Source organism: Vombatus ursinus, unplaced genomic scaffold, assembly GCF_900497805.2.
Source record: "Vombatus ursinus unplaced genomic scaffold, bare-nosed wombat genome assembly UNPS02004259.1, whole genome shotgun sequence".
NCBI classification, from domain to species: Eukaryota; Metazoa; Chordata; class Mammalia; order Diprotodontia; family Vombatidae; genus Vombatus; species Vombatus ursinus.
In genome coordinates, this window is record NW_020944037.1 from 29,255 (window position 1) to 42,472 (window position 13,218).

At 58.4% G+C, this 13,218-nt stretch overlaps 1 protein-coding gene across 1 annotated transcript in view; it reads right to left on the reverse strand.

The window, feature by feature from the left end:
- Positions 1–13,218, reverse strand: part of LOC114054146 (histone deacetylase 4) — a 253,940-nt gene that overhangs the window by 27,807 nt on the left and 212,915 nt on the right. The window contains exons 9-12 of the mRNA XM_027877293.1: positions 8,711–8,823; positions 4,408–4,524; positions 4,106–4,310; positions 498–721 (exon numbers count right to left, since the gene is read on the reverse strand). Of these exons, the coding sequence (XP_027733094.1) occupies positions 498–721; positions 4,106–4,310; positions 4,408–4,524; positions 8,711–8,823 (659 nt within the window). The remainder of the gene's footprint in view (positions 1–497; positions 722–4,105; positions 4,311–4,407; positions 4,525–8,710; positions 8,824–13,218) is intronic.

Here is a 13,218-nt window from a genome sequence, read left to right on the forward strand (position 1 = left end):
CACACAGTAGGCCCTCGAAGCACACCTGCTGATGGACGGAGGACTGGCGCCACACACACAGTAGGCCCTCGAAGCACACCAGCTGATGGACGGAGGTCCCATGTCCCAGTGGGGTGAGGGCAGGACCTGGAGCCTGGAGGCTCCGAATTCAAACAATGCCTCAAGTAATCACTAGCTGGGTGGCCTTGGCTAAGGGTCACCCTCTCAGCCTCAGTTTTCTCGTCTGTAAAATGGGGATGATGACAGCACCTTCCAAACAGCGGCACTGTGACATTTAAATCAGGCGGTATCTGTAAAGTGCCCCGCCAAGCTCACGGCCCTTTGTAAACGTGAGCCGCCGCCGCCACGGTCATCGTTACCGTTACCATCGTTGGCTTTATAATCGATCTCCAGTCTCACTCCCTTCTCCAGGACCGGCCTCGCCTGTGCGCCCCCCACGGACCACCAAGAACCCCGGGGGAGCTGGGGGGGGGAGCGCCAGCAGCTCCGGCTCCTACCTTGTTAAGGTGCATCTGCTGCTGCTGAAACTGCTGCTTGTGTTTCTCCAGGAACTGCTGGTGCTGCTGCTGGATGACGAGCTGCTGCAGGGCCTGCGCGTTCTGGGGCAGGGGGGCCGACTGCGTGCGCCCCAAGGGCCGGTGCTGCCGCAGCTTGTGGATCGAGGGGGACAGCCGGTCTGCGCCCACCAGGGACTGCGCGTGGAGGGGCAACGCTCCCAGGCCTGGAAGACACCAGTCTGAGGGTGACAAGGAGGAAAACCGAGCAGAGGAGGGGAGGAGAGAGAGGAGGCGGAGGCGGCAGCAGCGGTGGCACGACCCTCCCTGGCGGGGCCGCCCTGGGCCGCGGGGCACAGCTTCCGCATCGCTGGCCCTGCGCCCTGCCCCCTCCTACACACACACCACTCGTGAAGAAGGTCAGGCAGCCCCAGGCCAGCGCCCTTCCTGAGCAGAGGGCCCCGAACCCGGGGCTTGGCCAGGCAGCTTCACCCTCACTCTAGAAACGTTCTGGGTGAGAAGGTTCGGAGAGAAAAGCTGTAAGGAGGGGGTGAGGTGGGGAAACACCCCCGGGACCGAGTACAAAATGGGATCGGGGTGTTGGAGGGTGGACACCAGGGCCAGCCGGGCGTGGCATCGGGAGGCACGACCTCTGTGGTGAACCGACTGTGCCTCAGGCAACTGGAACAGCACGGGGCGGAGGGAGCTTCCACAACGGAAAGTCCCCCCTCCCCCTTCCCTCTCACTCTAAAGGTGAAGACAGGAAGCAGAAGGCCTCTGTGCTGCCAACAGGACCGCTGCGGGGGCGGGGGGGGGACAGCGGGAGGCCCCCCCACGTCATCAGGCCCAGCAAAGTGCCGAGTCTGATTACAGGGGCCCTTCTGCTCGGGCCAGGGCTTGGGGCCGGGCCGCTGCTCGGCACCAGAGTCCTCGTCTCCGAGGCTTCAAAGACATCTGCGTCATTTACTCGGCCTCCCCGCCTGGGCAGTGGCAGACGGCGGCATAAAAGCGGGGGAGATGGCGACAGAGAGCTGAACGCTGAACCAAGGCCTGCCCGTCCCGACAGTCCCACGGGCACTGAGGCAGGGCGGGGCAGGCAGGGGGGCTTTCCAAAGCAAACCGAGAGCCCCGAGACAGATGAGGCAGGAGGATGACTCCTGGGCAGACGGGAGAAGACAAGGAGGGCTTTTCCACCGGCCCTGCGGAGCGGGATCAGTGCACGGGCAGCTCAGGGTGCATTCCCAAGAGCTTTGCTCAGAGAAACCTCTTTTTCTCCTTGTCTTTGTACTGCATCCCATCGATTTAGAACAGAAGCTGGCTGCGGAATATGAGCGAAGGTATGAGCAGCGCCAGCAGAGACCCCCGTCTCTCTTGTCCTCCCCCTCTGGACCTTCCGGCTCCTGCTTCTGCGTCTCCATCCCTGGATATCTGAGTATGGTCTGTGCCAGCAACCCCCCCTCCCCAAGGCAGGAGTCTTGGCTGACTGTGCAGGGGCTCTCGGAGCTGGAAGAAGTAGGCTGACTGTGCGCAGGGGCCCTCAGTGCTGGGAGCGGAAGGCTGACTGTGCGTAGGTGCTCTCAGTGCTGGGAGAGAGGCTGTCTTTGTGCAGGTGCTCTGAGCTGGGAGAGGCTGACTGTGCGCAGGGGCTCTCAGTGCTGGGAGAGGTAGGCTGACTATGTGCAGGGGCCCTCAGCACTGGGAGTGGTAGGCTGACTGTGTGCAGGTGCTCTCGGAGCTGGGAAAAGTAGGCTGACTGTGCGCAGGGGCTATCGGAGCTGGAAGTAGGCTGACTGTGCGCAGGGGCCCTCAGTGCAGGGAGCGGAAGGCTGACTGTGCGTAGGTGCTCTCAGTGCTGGGAGTGGAAGGCTGACTGTGTGCAGCGGCCCTCAGCGCTGGGAGTGGTAGGCTGACTCTGTGCAGGGGCTCTCGGAGCTGGGAAAAGTAGGCTGACTGTGCGCAGGGGCTCTCGGAGCTGGGAGGGGCGCAGCCCAGGTCACACGGGCCACGGGCGCCTGCAACACTGAGATTCCCAATGAGGGGGGCCTCCATCCCCACCTCTCATTGCTGGTTGCTTTTCCCGACACATCTCTCCTCAGCTGGTCTCTGCAGTGTCCACTCACAGCTTCTAACTCTGCACTCCAGGGTCCAGCAGAAAGAAGCAAATTCATTTTCCATGTGATGCCATCCTGTCCCCAACCCCCGAGTTCTTTCCAATGACCTTTCTGCAGCATGGACTGAAGGCCTTCAATGACCTTCCTAAATTGAACACCATTTTCTAGAGGGGCTCTGACCTAGGCAGCACACAGTAGGGCTGCTGTCCTCCGCTGGGAAGCCCTGGGCTCTAAGGCAAGCCTGGCATCCAGGAAGCCTGGAGGTCGCCTGCACCCAGCTTGCCCTCCACAAGCCCCCATCAGGTCAAGGCCTTCCTTGAACTGCCCACACACCCCCACGAGGGCTTCCTTGGTCTCGCCCTCTACTGTCAGGAGGACCGAGGAGGCAGATGCTCCCTGTGACCCCGAGGGGCACCTCTAAGATCACGTCCAGGATACAGCAGAGACCCCTGGACAGGCTGGGCTCGGCTGTGTCCTCCACCTTAGGGCCGGGGGTCCCACCTTTGCCCCCTGCTTCCCTGGCTTCGGGCTGGCTTCTGCCCTCTGAGCGCCTGCCTCGGAGAGCACCCACGTGTTTCCTGACCACGTTCAGCCACGGCGGCCTCTCTCGAGGGCGGTGGCAGTCCACCCACGCCACAGAGGAAAAGCGGCCTCCCTGGACCCTCTGCTGGGCCTTCTGACCAGACATGAGCTCAGCCTCTGGCTCCCCCATGGCCTCTCACATGGGTCCTTCCCTTTCTCTGGCGCACTGTGACCCCCTGGGGCCTCAGACTGCAAGCTCCCTGATGATAGGGGCCCACGCTGGGACACTGCCCCCTCAGAATGTCCAGCAGTTGCCTTCTCCTGCAGCAGGGTCCCTGGGTATTTGGGCAGGGAAGTGGAGCGGCAGAGAGAGCCTTGGACTTGGAGTCAAGAGAGATCCGAGTTCAAATGATGCCTCAGACACTTATCAGTTGTGTGACCCTGGGCAAGTCACTTCACTGCTGTTTGCCTCAGTTTCTTCATCTACAAAAAGGGGATAAAATAACAGCGACCTCCCAGGGCTGTCGTGAGGATGGAAGGAGACAATACCCACAGAGTGCTTTGTAAAGTGAGAGAAACATTAGTGATTATTGAGGTTGTTACTACTTGCTGATTCTTCCCTCAAGTCATGTGATTGATTGCTCCTGCAGTACTAAAGACCACCCCGTTTCCCCCGAAGGCCAAGCCCATCACGTTACGATAGAGGGACTCCCTGGAGGCAGAAAACACCGTCCACAGCCAAACAAACTGGCCGTGTGGGTGGCAAGCCTGGAGAGCCGAGGCTGGCTCTAGAACGTGGGCCAACCAGGAGCACCGAGGCAGGCTCTGCCCGTGCTCCAGCTCCAGAACGTGGGCCGACCAGGAGCACCGAGGCAGGCTCCGCCTGTGCTCCGGCTCTAGAAAGTGGGCCGGCCAGGAGAGCCGGCTCTAGAACGTGGGCCGACCAGGAGCGCCGAGGCGGGCTCTGCTGTCACTCACCTGCGACTAAGGGCGCCTGTGCCGCCGGCTGCTCCAGGAGGACCATGTGCTGCAGAAGAGGGTTGTGCGCGCTGCTCCCATCCCTGTCCAGCGCGGCGGCCGTAGTGCTCAAGTAGGGAGTGAGGTGGGTGCCAGGGAAGAGGGAGATGCGCTGCTGGAGGGCCGGGATGGCGAGTCGCTCAGCTTCCTGCTGTCCGGACGCCCCCTGGCAGGGAGGGAGGCAGGGGGGGTTACTTGCGCTGAGAGCCCCGGAGAGACGCCACAGCCACCCCCGCCCCGCCCCCAGCGCCAGCCGTCCTTACACTCGAAGGGCCGGTGGCAGGCAGGCCTAGCGTGATGTTGGGCAGGGAAGGCGACGTGTAGAGAGGCAGCTGGGTCACGGAGCCGTCGCGGGTCACCAGTCGATGAGCCAGGCTGGTCTGGAAAAGGTATAGAAGGTAGGCGGCAGAGGTGAGGCAGGACCCAAACCCGGCCCGGGACGCTCCAAGTGCGCTCGGGGTGCTGGGGGAAAACGCACCGGGTGCCTCGGCACCAAGGTCAGCGATCAAACAATCGACACCGATCAGAGAGGCCGATTTCCCAGAGTGCCCGACTTGGGGTTGAGTCTCTGCCTAGGAATCAGGAACACTGCCAAGTGAGGGCCTTGCCCTGCCCCCACCCCACCCCACCCCACCCCCAGGAAATCAAGGATCCGCCAGATATGCTCAGGGACTCCGGGCAACTGCGTTTTATGTGGATTTACATCTAACAACCTGATGCGGCAGGTTCTGTGGTTACCCCCATTTTACAGATGAGGAAACTGAGGCTGAGAATGGTGAAGGGAATTGCTTGGGGTCACCCAGCTGGTAAGTAACTGAGATGTGATTACAACTGAGTCTTCCTGTGTGCTGACCTCGAGGTTCAACACCGAGCTGCCAACACGTGAGCCACACATCTAAGAGTGTGAGTGTGTGTGTGTGTAAGAGTGTGTGAGTGTGTGTGTAAGTGTGCACGTGTAAGACAGAGAGAATGAACGTGTGTGTGCGCGCGCATGTAGCAGGGGGGAGACAGAGAGGATACGATGATAAACCTTTGCACTGCCTGCTGGCCTCAGGAAGGGGCTTGGCTATTTTTCCTCGTGGAGGGAGTGGGGTTTGTTTCCTGAAGAGAAGAGAGAAATCCACCCTGAGAGTGGCGGTGGGAGGGGGAGCCCCGGGAGGCCTCCCGGCTCAAACCCCCTCGCTTCACAAAGGAGGAAACTGAGGTCCAAGGATGGTCAGGTGACTGTCGAGGCTGCTGAAGTGCCTAGAGGAGGCCAGACTGGAGCGGAGGCTCTGGGGTCGAGCTCTTTCCTCCTTAGGCGCAGACCCAGAGGCTGGGGTCCCTTCTCCAGGCTCTCAGTCCGGGGGTCTTGGACAGCCGCGTGGCTCCTGGGGCCTCTCCTCAGAATGTTCACAAACGCGTAAGATAATGAACTACCCAGGACTCACGAAGGATGCTGATGATACAGGCATGCAGAGATACGGCTGTTTTCAGAAACGCGTTCTGGCCTGCTCGGGATCCAGGCTGGGTATCCCCAGGGCAGTCACTGAAGCCTCTGCAACAGTGCCAGGGGAGGCCTCTGCCAGAGAAGCCAGCGGGGCGTGTGGTGGGCAGGGTGACCCTCTCATTGTCTGGTTCAGGAGAGCAGACCCCCAAGGACCCCTGGGTGGCGGCTCACAGAACAGGTCAAGGCAAACCGGCGGAGGTCACGGAGGTGATGGAGGTCCCACAGGCCCGGGGAGGGCAGCTCGGGTCAAGGACAGAGATAAGCAGGGCAGCCAGCGGAGGAGGGCAGACATGAAGGAAATATGACGTGCGGGGTGGGGCAGGGGGCATGATGGCACCCCAAGGAGGGAAAAGGCTGTCACCAGGAGAGGGCAGGACCAGGGGCACAGAGCGGAGCTTGTAAAAAGACCAATTTACTATGAAAAAGAGAAAACAGCCAACTTTCTAATAGGGCAAGACCCTCGAAGCGGCAGGGGCCACGGCTGGAGGAGCCCATGGCCGGGGACAGCCCGAAGGCAGCTGCCAACCCAGAGGCGGTTAATACCTTTGTGGACTCTTTTTAAAAAGACCTTTAGAAATCCTACGTGGAAAGTGAGAAAGGCAGTCACTGGCCACGGCCACCTTGTGGGCGCACAGGGTGTTCCCTCTGACCCCACGGGCACCCTTCACACAACATCCATTTCCAAAGCATGAGGACAGGACGGGCCCCTCCCCCTTCTCTGCTGAAGGCCTTTCATTGGTGTTTCTCAGGAAGCACAATGCAGTCAGGCTCTCACGGGGGCTGGACCTATCCTTTATCGATGATCCACGGGCCGCAGGGTGGGCACACAAATGCACCCGAGGTTCCAGGACCCCAAAGGCCAGCCAACTATGGAAAACGGCGAAATGTTCTTTCCATTAACTCCGGCTCCACTCTGGGTGCAAACGTTCTTAGAATGGGAGCCCCATCTGGATGCATGCACCATTTGGGGTACCTGCCACTTCATTTCTGGGGACACAGACTCTGGAGCGCAAGGTTCTGTGCAATCACTCCATCCAAGGGGGAAGCGTCCATGCCCTGGGAGGGGGTCCTTCCTTCAACTCTGTAGAGGGAGGGCTGACAACTGGCTGACGTGGGCATGTCCCCGATCTGCAAGGTCTCTCAGGGGCCCCTTTCTACACAGGTCTGCATTTCCTCCAGTGTTCAGGCACTGGCCCCCTCTAGGCTTTTACCCCCATGCTGGGAGAATAAAATGGAAAATGATATTTTTCATTTCTTCTGCAGAGAGCACAGTGTATTCTAACCCTGAGAAATCACCCTAAAAATCTCCAGCTTTACACTCGCACACAATTGGTCGGGGAACGATTGTTTGGAAGGCAATTTCCTAGACAGAAGTTTCTGCTAAAAGGCAAACAAACCCCAGTGAAATCATGCATAAAGAGTGAGCCTGAGATCAGCCAATTAAGCTGCGTGACTCCCCCATTACAGGCAAACAGGCCTCAGCGACCCGAGTCGTGTTGGGAATGTCTGCAAGCACCCACGCGCCTCCTTCCCAAAGGAAGCGACTCGATTCTGGGGCAGGGGTCCCCTCGGCTCCCCTGGGGGCTCCGTCACAGCCCGGAGTGGGGGCCCCTCAGTTCTCCCGTTTTCTGAGCCAAGCGCCCTCCCTCCCACAAGGGCCCCAGAATCTGCTGGGCTGGTCACCTTCCTAAGAGGAGCCCAGGAGGGGCGTCACTGTGCCAGGGGGCACCTCTGCTCTCGAGCAGCCTCCAGAGTATCACTCCAGGGTGAAAGCGATCATCTTAGAGCTTACAGGGCAATGCAGGAGGAAAGACGCAAGGAGAGGCATGTGAATGGAATGAGAGGCCTTGGGAGATGGTGAGTTCCCCATCGCGAGAGGTGTGCAAGCACAGATTGGATGGATGCTTCCCAAGGATACCAGAGAGGGAGTTCTAGGGATAGCCCCAGGCCAGAGCGTGGCTCCCAGGGAGTGTGGATGGCTCCTTCACTCTTACTCAGGTTTGGGCCAGGCTAGGTGACTTCTGGGAATGGCCAGCCTAGGCTATGCTCCACAAAACTCGGGAAAACCACGTGATTAATTAATCAGCCGCTAACCCTAACCCTACATGCTGAGCACTCACCAGGAGAGGCTCTCTTCACCTGGACCTGCCCCTCGCTGGGCGTATGACCCTGGATAAGTCACAACCTCTCTGAAACTCAGTGGTCCCTCCTAAAGTCGGCTCTGGGGAGACTGAGCAAAAGGAGGCAGGGGGAAAGGCCTTGAAAGTTGTACAGCACCAAGCGAAGGCCAGAGAGGAGGAAGAGTTGGAGGGGAAGGGTGAGAAAGAAAGCATGATGAAGGAAAGACAGAAGAGGGCCAATGATGAAGAAGGAGAAGGAAAGAAAGGCAGGGCTGGGGAGAGGAAAGGGAAGAAAAAGAGACCGTCCCCGCCGGACAGCAGCCCAACAGCCGTGGTGAAGTCTGCGGCTGGGGCGCACGCGGGGAGGCCTCAGGCAGGCCAGATGCATTTCTGGGGTGCACAGGAGGATCCTCCCTCTCATTCCTCAGAGGAGGTGAAGAGACTCCACTGAGGCTGGCTAGGGCGTGGGCAACAAAACCAGGTTCGAAGCTAGGTCCTCTGACTCCACATCCCAATGCCCTTCAGGCCTCAGTCTCCTCATGGTAAAATGGGTGCAGCTGCCAGATGGCCACCAAAGCCCCTTTGCTCCTCCCTGGGCCTCAGTTTCCTCCTCTGTAAAGACGAGGGGGGGTTAATGAGAGGTTTTCCAAGATGTCATCCAGACCCAAACCTTAGTCCTGAGCAGATGCGTGCTCTCATCAGCGGGCCCAGCCTTCATTTCCAAGCATGTATTCAGTTTTGTTTTTTTAAAGAGAAAGCACGTGATTAAAGGGGGCCAGGAAGCATTGAGCCTGGTATCTGCGTCTTCGCAAAGGGCAGAAGGGGTCCTCTTCTCTTTTTCCCTGGCACCGGGCTTCCTCCCTGTGTCTCCCAAGGCCACGTGCCCACGGGGACCTCTCGTGGAAAGCCCCACAACTGCCCGGGCTCCCCTTCCAAGAACAGCGAGGGGGCACTGACCTCTGCCTGGATGCTGGTGACGGAGCCGGCCAGCCCGTTCTCAGCGCTGACGTTGTTGGAGCTGTTGTTAGGGGAGCTGGGCCCTGAGCCTGGGGCACTGCTGCAGGCAGAATCTAGAACAGAGCAGAAGCGTTTGTTAGAGGGAGGCCTGGCTGGGGCTGAGGGAAGGAGGAAGGGAGGGAGGCAGGGCCCAGGGGCCCAGATCCTACACCTGTCTTCTGCAGAACGCTCCCAAGGAGCCAAGGACGAGAAGCAGGGCCGCCATTTTAGACGCCGGGAAGCTCATCCCTCTTCTGAGATCCAAGCCTCACAGGAATCCCTGTTCCTTTACTTCAAAGTCAGCCCCCTCGGCCTCCTGAGGAAGGGCTCACACCAATTCCAACCCCCACCTGGAAACACCTTAATGACAGGAAGGCGGGACGCCTTCCCGGGGGGCGCCAGGAACTCTCAATTCCCAATGAGCCTCGACCTTTATTAGCACTGATGACCAAGCGGACTCAGCTTCTTGCCTCTGGCCTCTCCAGCCCTGCACCAGCGCTATCCCCCAGCGCCAAACGGGAAGCCGCATCCTAATGACCGAGGGATTTGCCAACCCTCTGGGAACACACACACGCGAGTGCACACATGAGCACACATACACTCACACACACGCACACACTGACATGCACACACACACACACACACACACACACACACACACACAGTCTTCATGCCATACAGAAATATTCTCTGATCAGGTGAAATCGACTGTCCATTTAGACTTAACCAGTCAAAAGAAAGGTGGGTCAGATGTAAGGCCATTAATGGAGTCCTTCTCTTTAAACTTTCAGACTAGTCTGTATCACCTTCTGTGTTCCTAAACTGGGGGTAAGACGAAGAGAACAATGCCAGCCAGACACAGTGAGGTCCGTGGCTGACCCATCACAAGCTACCTAGCCTTCAGTAAGAGGGCAGAAGAATGGATGAGCCTGCTGGACTCGGGGCCTAAGCCCCACAGACGGTCTTGGGACACAACAGAGGACGGAGGTATTTCAACTCCATCTGACCCAACCAACCCAACCCAACTTAGTGAGTGTTTATTAGGAAACTCCTAACGTGCCAGACACAGAGAATGCAGAGAGAAAACCGGAACGGTCCCTGCCTTCAAGGGGCATGGTGAAAACAGCACATACACAGATCAATCAGCACAAATATACACAAAGTAAATTCAGGAGGAGGGGAAGGGGCAGGAAAGGCCTGGAGGGAGGGGCAGCTGAGCTGGGCCTGGAAGTTATTTCCAAAGTCTATGTTGGGTCTGTATCCCAAAGAGATCAAAGAAAAGGACCCACAGGTACAAACTTACAGCAGCTCTTTCTGTGGTGGCCAAGAACTGGAAATTGAGGGGACACCCATCCATCAGGGAACGGCTGAACAAGCTGTGGTATATGAATGTAATGGAATACTATTGTGCTATAACAAACGAGGAGCCGGCGGACTTCAGAAAAATCCGGAAAGACTTGCACAGACTGATGCTGAGTGAAGGGAGCAGAACCAGGAGAACGTCGATCCACTGTCAATGACGCAGCTGTTCTCAGGAATGTAACGATCTAGACAATCCCAAAGGACTCGTGAAAATGCTCTCCGCCTCCAGAGAAAGAACGGATGGCATCTGAATGCCGACTGAAGCAAAATCTTTTCACTTTCTTTATGTTTCTTGCTTTTGATTTTTCTGACAACATGGCTGACACGGAAATGTTTTGCGTGACTTCAAAAGCAAACCAAACCAAGCAAACCAAAGCAACGTATGTGGCTGGGCCGAGCCAAGATTACACAAAGGTCGGGGAAGAACGGGCTGGGGCCAGGGTGGATGGAAAGAGTGGGAGGAACCACCCCGGCAGCATCTCCTTGGGGCAGCATCTCCCGGGGGCAGCATCTCCCCGGGGGCAGCGTCTCCCCGGGGGCAGCGTCTCCCCGGGGCAGCGTCTCCCCGGGGCAGCGTCTCCCCGGAGGCCAGTCTGGTCCTGCTGACTGATTGAAGACCAGGGTTTTCAGTCTCCTCAGACAGAAGGGGCCTCAGAACTGGACCCACGCATTAACGGGGCCCTGCATCCCGCAGGAGCGAGCCTTTTGAGAGTCCCGGGGCCTTGCAGAGAAGCAGAGACTTGGGCTGGTCAGAGGAAACGAGGCCATTTCCTCCGAGTCCAAGGAGGGAAGGGCTTGCCTCTATTTCTCCCATAACACCGAGGGTCACACTCGGACTGGAAAATGCCAGTCACTGGAGAAGAGCCTTTGGACGAAGAGAATTCTGGGAAAGTGAGAAGCCTTCCAAGGGCACTTTTCTCTTCCGCTCATCTTCTGAAAGCTGAGCTGTTGTCAGGGGCCTCCCAAATACCCTGGGGGCACGGGCTGAGTGCTGCAGCTGACTGGCCCCCAGAGTTCCTCACACCTCTGGCTAAGGCAGGGATGGGGATTAGAATCCTGGCACCTCACAGTACAGACTGTAGACACGATATACGCGCGGATCTGGACTTTACTGATGTGGGGGACCCCCTCTCCTGCTAGAGGCTGGCAGCTTCTTTTTGACTCGAGGGTCTTAAGAGAATTGCTTGGAGCACTGAGAGGTGAGGGGCTGCCACAGTCAGGAGGTGTCAGAGGTGAGACTCGAACCCAGGTCCCCCGTCTTTGAGGCCAGCTCAGCCTCCGCTATGTGCCACTTATGTGTGGAATCTGCCCTAATCCAGCTCTGCCCACACACAAGTGTGTCTCCACCTCCCTCTTCCCTCCCCCCAGCAGCTTCCCTAACTCTGGGGAGTTCTCCACTCTTCTCCACTGCCCCTTTCAGCTCTAGATGTGGTCATCTGCCACGGGCCGCCATGCCTTCCTCCAGGAGGCCGGCCCCTCAGTCCATGCCAACCCAAGTTCTTGCCTCCTTCATTCCTAACATGGTGCTGCAGCCTCCAGCCTCCCCCTGCAAATGCACCCCATGTTTCACTCTCCTTATTCATTAGAGCCATGTTATTCTCCTGCCCAGCCACCTCTCACGACAACCTACTGTGGAACATGGAATTCTGCTTGGCTTTCAAGGCCCCCGGCCTCCCCGCCATCTTGCTGAGCAGCCTGGCCTTTCTTCCTCTAAGTCTCTTGTCTGGAATGCTTCACAGCGGTCTCAGCAGCCTTGTGATAATCCTGGGCCAGCAGCACAGAATCCCGGGGCAGGCCCAGACCCGAACGACAGAGCCCTCCACAAAATCCTGACTTACTTAACTCAGCCTCTGCTTTTAGACCAGCATGGAGGAGAGCTCCCCTCTCTTCAAACGCTCCTCGCCCTCCGTGTCCCGGCTCCCCTAGGGAGCTGCCCTTTCCTCTCTCAGCTCTCACTCATCAAGGCTATGGGTCTGGCACCAGGAGCCATTTAGCAGTGACCGTCCCGGGAGTGGCTTCAGGGGCTGGCCAGGCCTCACAAAGGGCGTGGTTCCAGTATCTATCTTCTGCGTGGCAGGTTACCTAGCTCCGGGGCCTGGAGGCGTGGTGATGCTGAGCACAGGGTTGGAAATAGTTGGGCAAATGGCAGAAATCACCCCCAGGAGCCAAAGGAAAACTTGCTGACAAATAAGACACGTCAGCTCCCGGATTGCCCAGGCACCATACGAGGCGCTGTTTCATTCACCGGGCCCAAGAGTTACCGCGTGCAGAAGCTCTACGGGATTAACAGAAGAGGAGGCTGAGGCTAGGCCAGAAAGTAACAGGCAGGATCTGAACACAGCTCAGTCTGGCCGTCCACTGCACCCCACCCCAGAGGCTTAGGGCTGCCGTCAGAGGCCCCAGTGTCCAACCTCTCATTCTACAGATGAGAATACCAAGGCCTGGAGCAGAGAAAGGACCCGCCCAGCTTGACATGGCTGAGATGTGAATTTAGGCCCTCGGAATCCAAGGCTAGTGGGGCTGCCCTGGTCAGCAAAACCTTTTTCCTGGAAAGAGGTGACCAGCTAGAAGGCCTCCTGCTCGGTGACTGCAGGCTGCTCTTATCCTCTCTGAGTCTCAGCTGACTCCTCCACACAATGGGTACAGCACTCACATGGCTAGAAGGGCAGAGCTCTGCAGACCTCAGAGGACATGGGAATGGGAGCCGATGTTATTTCAGTCTGTCTGAACGCCTGAGAGCCCCGGATCACAGGGTGTCTCCAACCTCGGGAGACTCCAGCATCTGAAGCAAGCCTGGGAATTCCCCCCACCATCGTAACGCACAGTCCCTTGCACACGCAAGCACAAACCAAGGATGCCGGAGATGTGACAAGGGAGCTGAGGCTGTCACAGGGTGTGGTCTGTGACCCTCAGGACCTTGTGAGTTCACATAGGCTGCGGATGGCGCACGGAGCACCCACACGCTGCCCTTCCGATGCTGTCCAAGGCCGCGGATGGAGCATGGAGCACCCACGCGCTGCCCTGCCAACACTGTCCAAGGCCGCAGATGGAGCATGGAGTACCCACGCGCTGCCCTGCCAACACTGTCCGAGGACACGGATGGCACA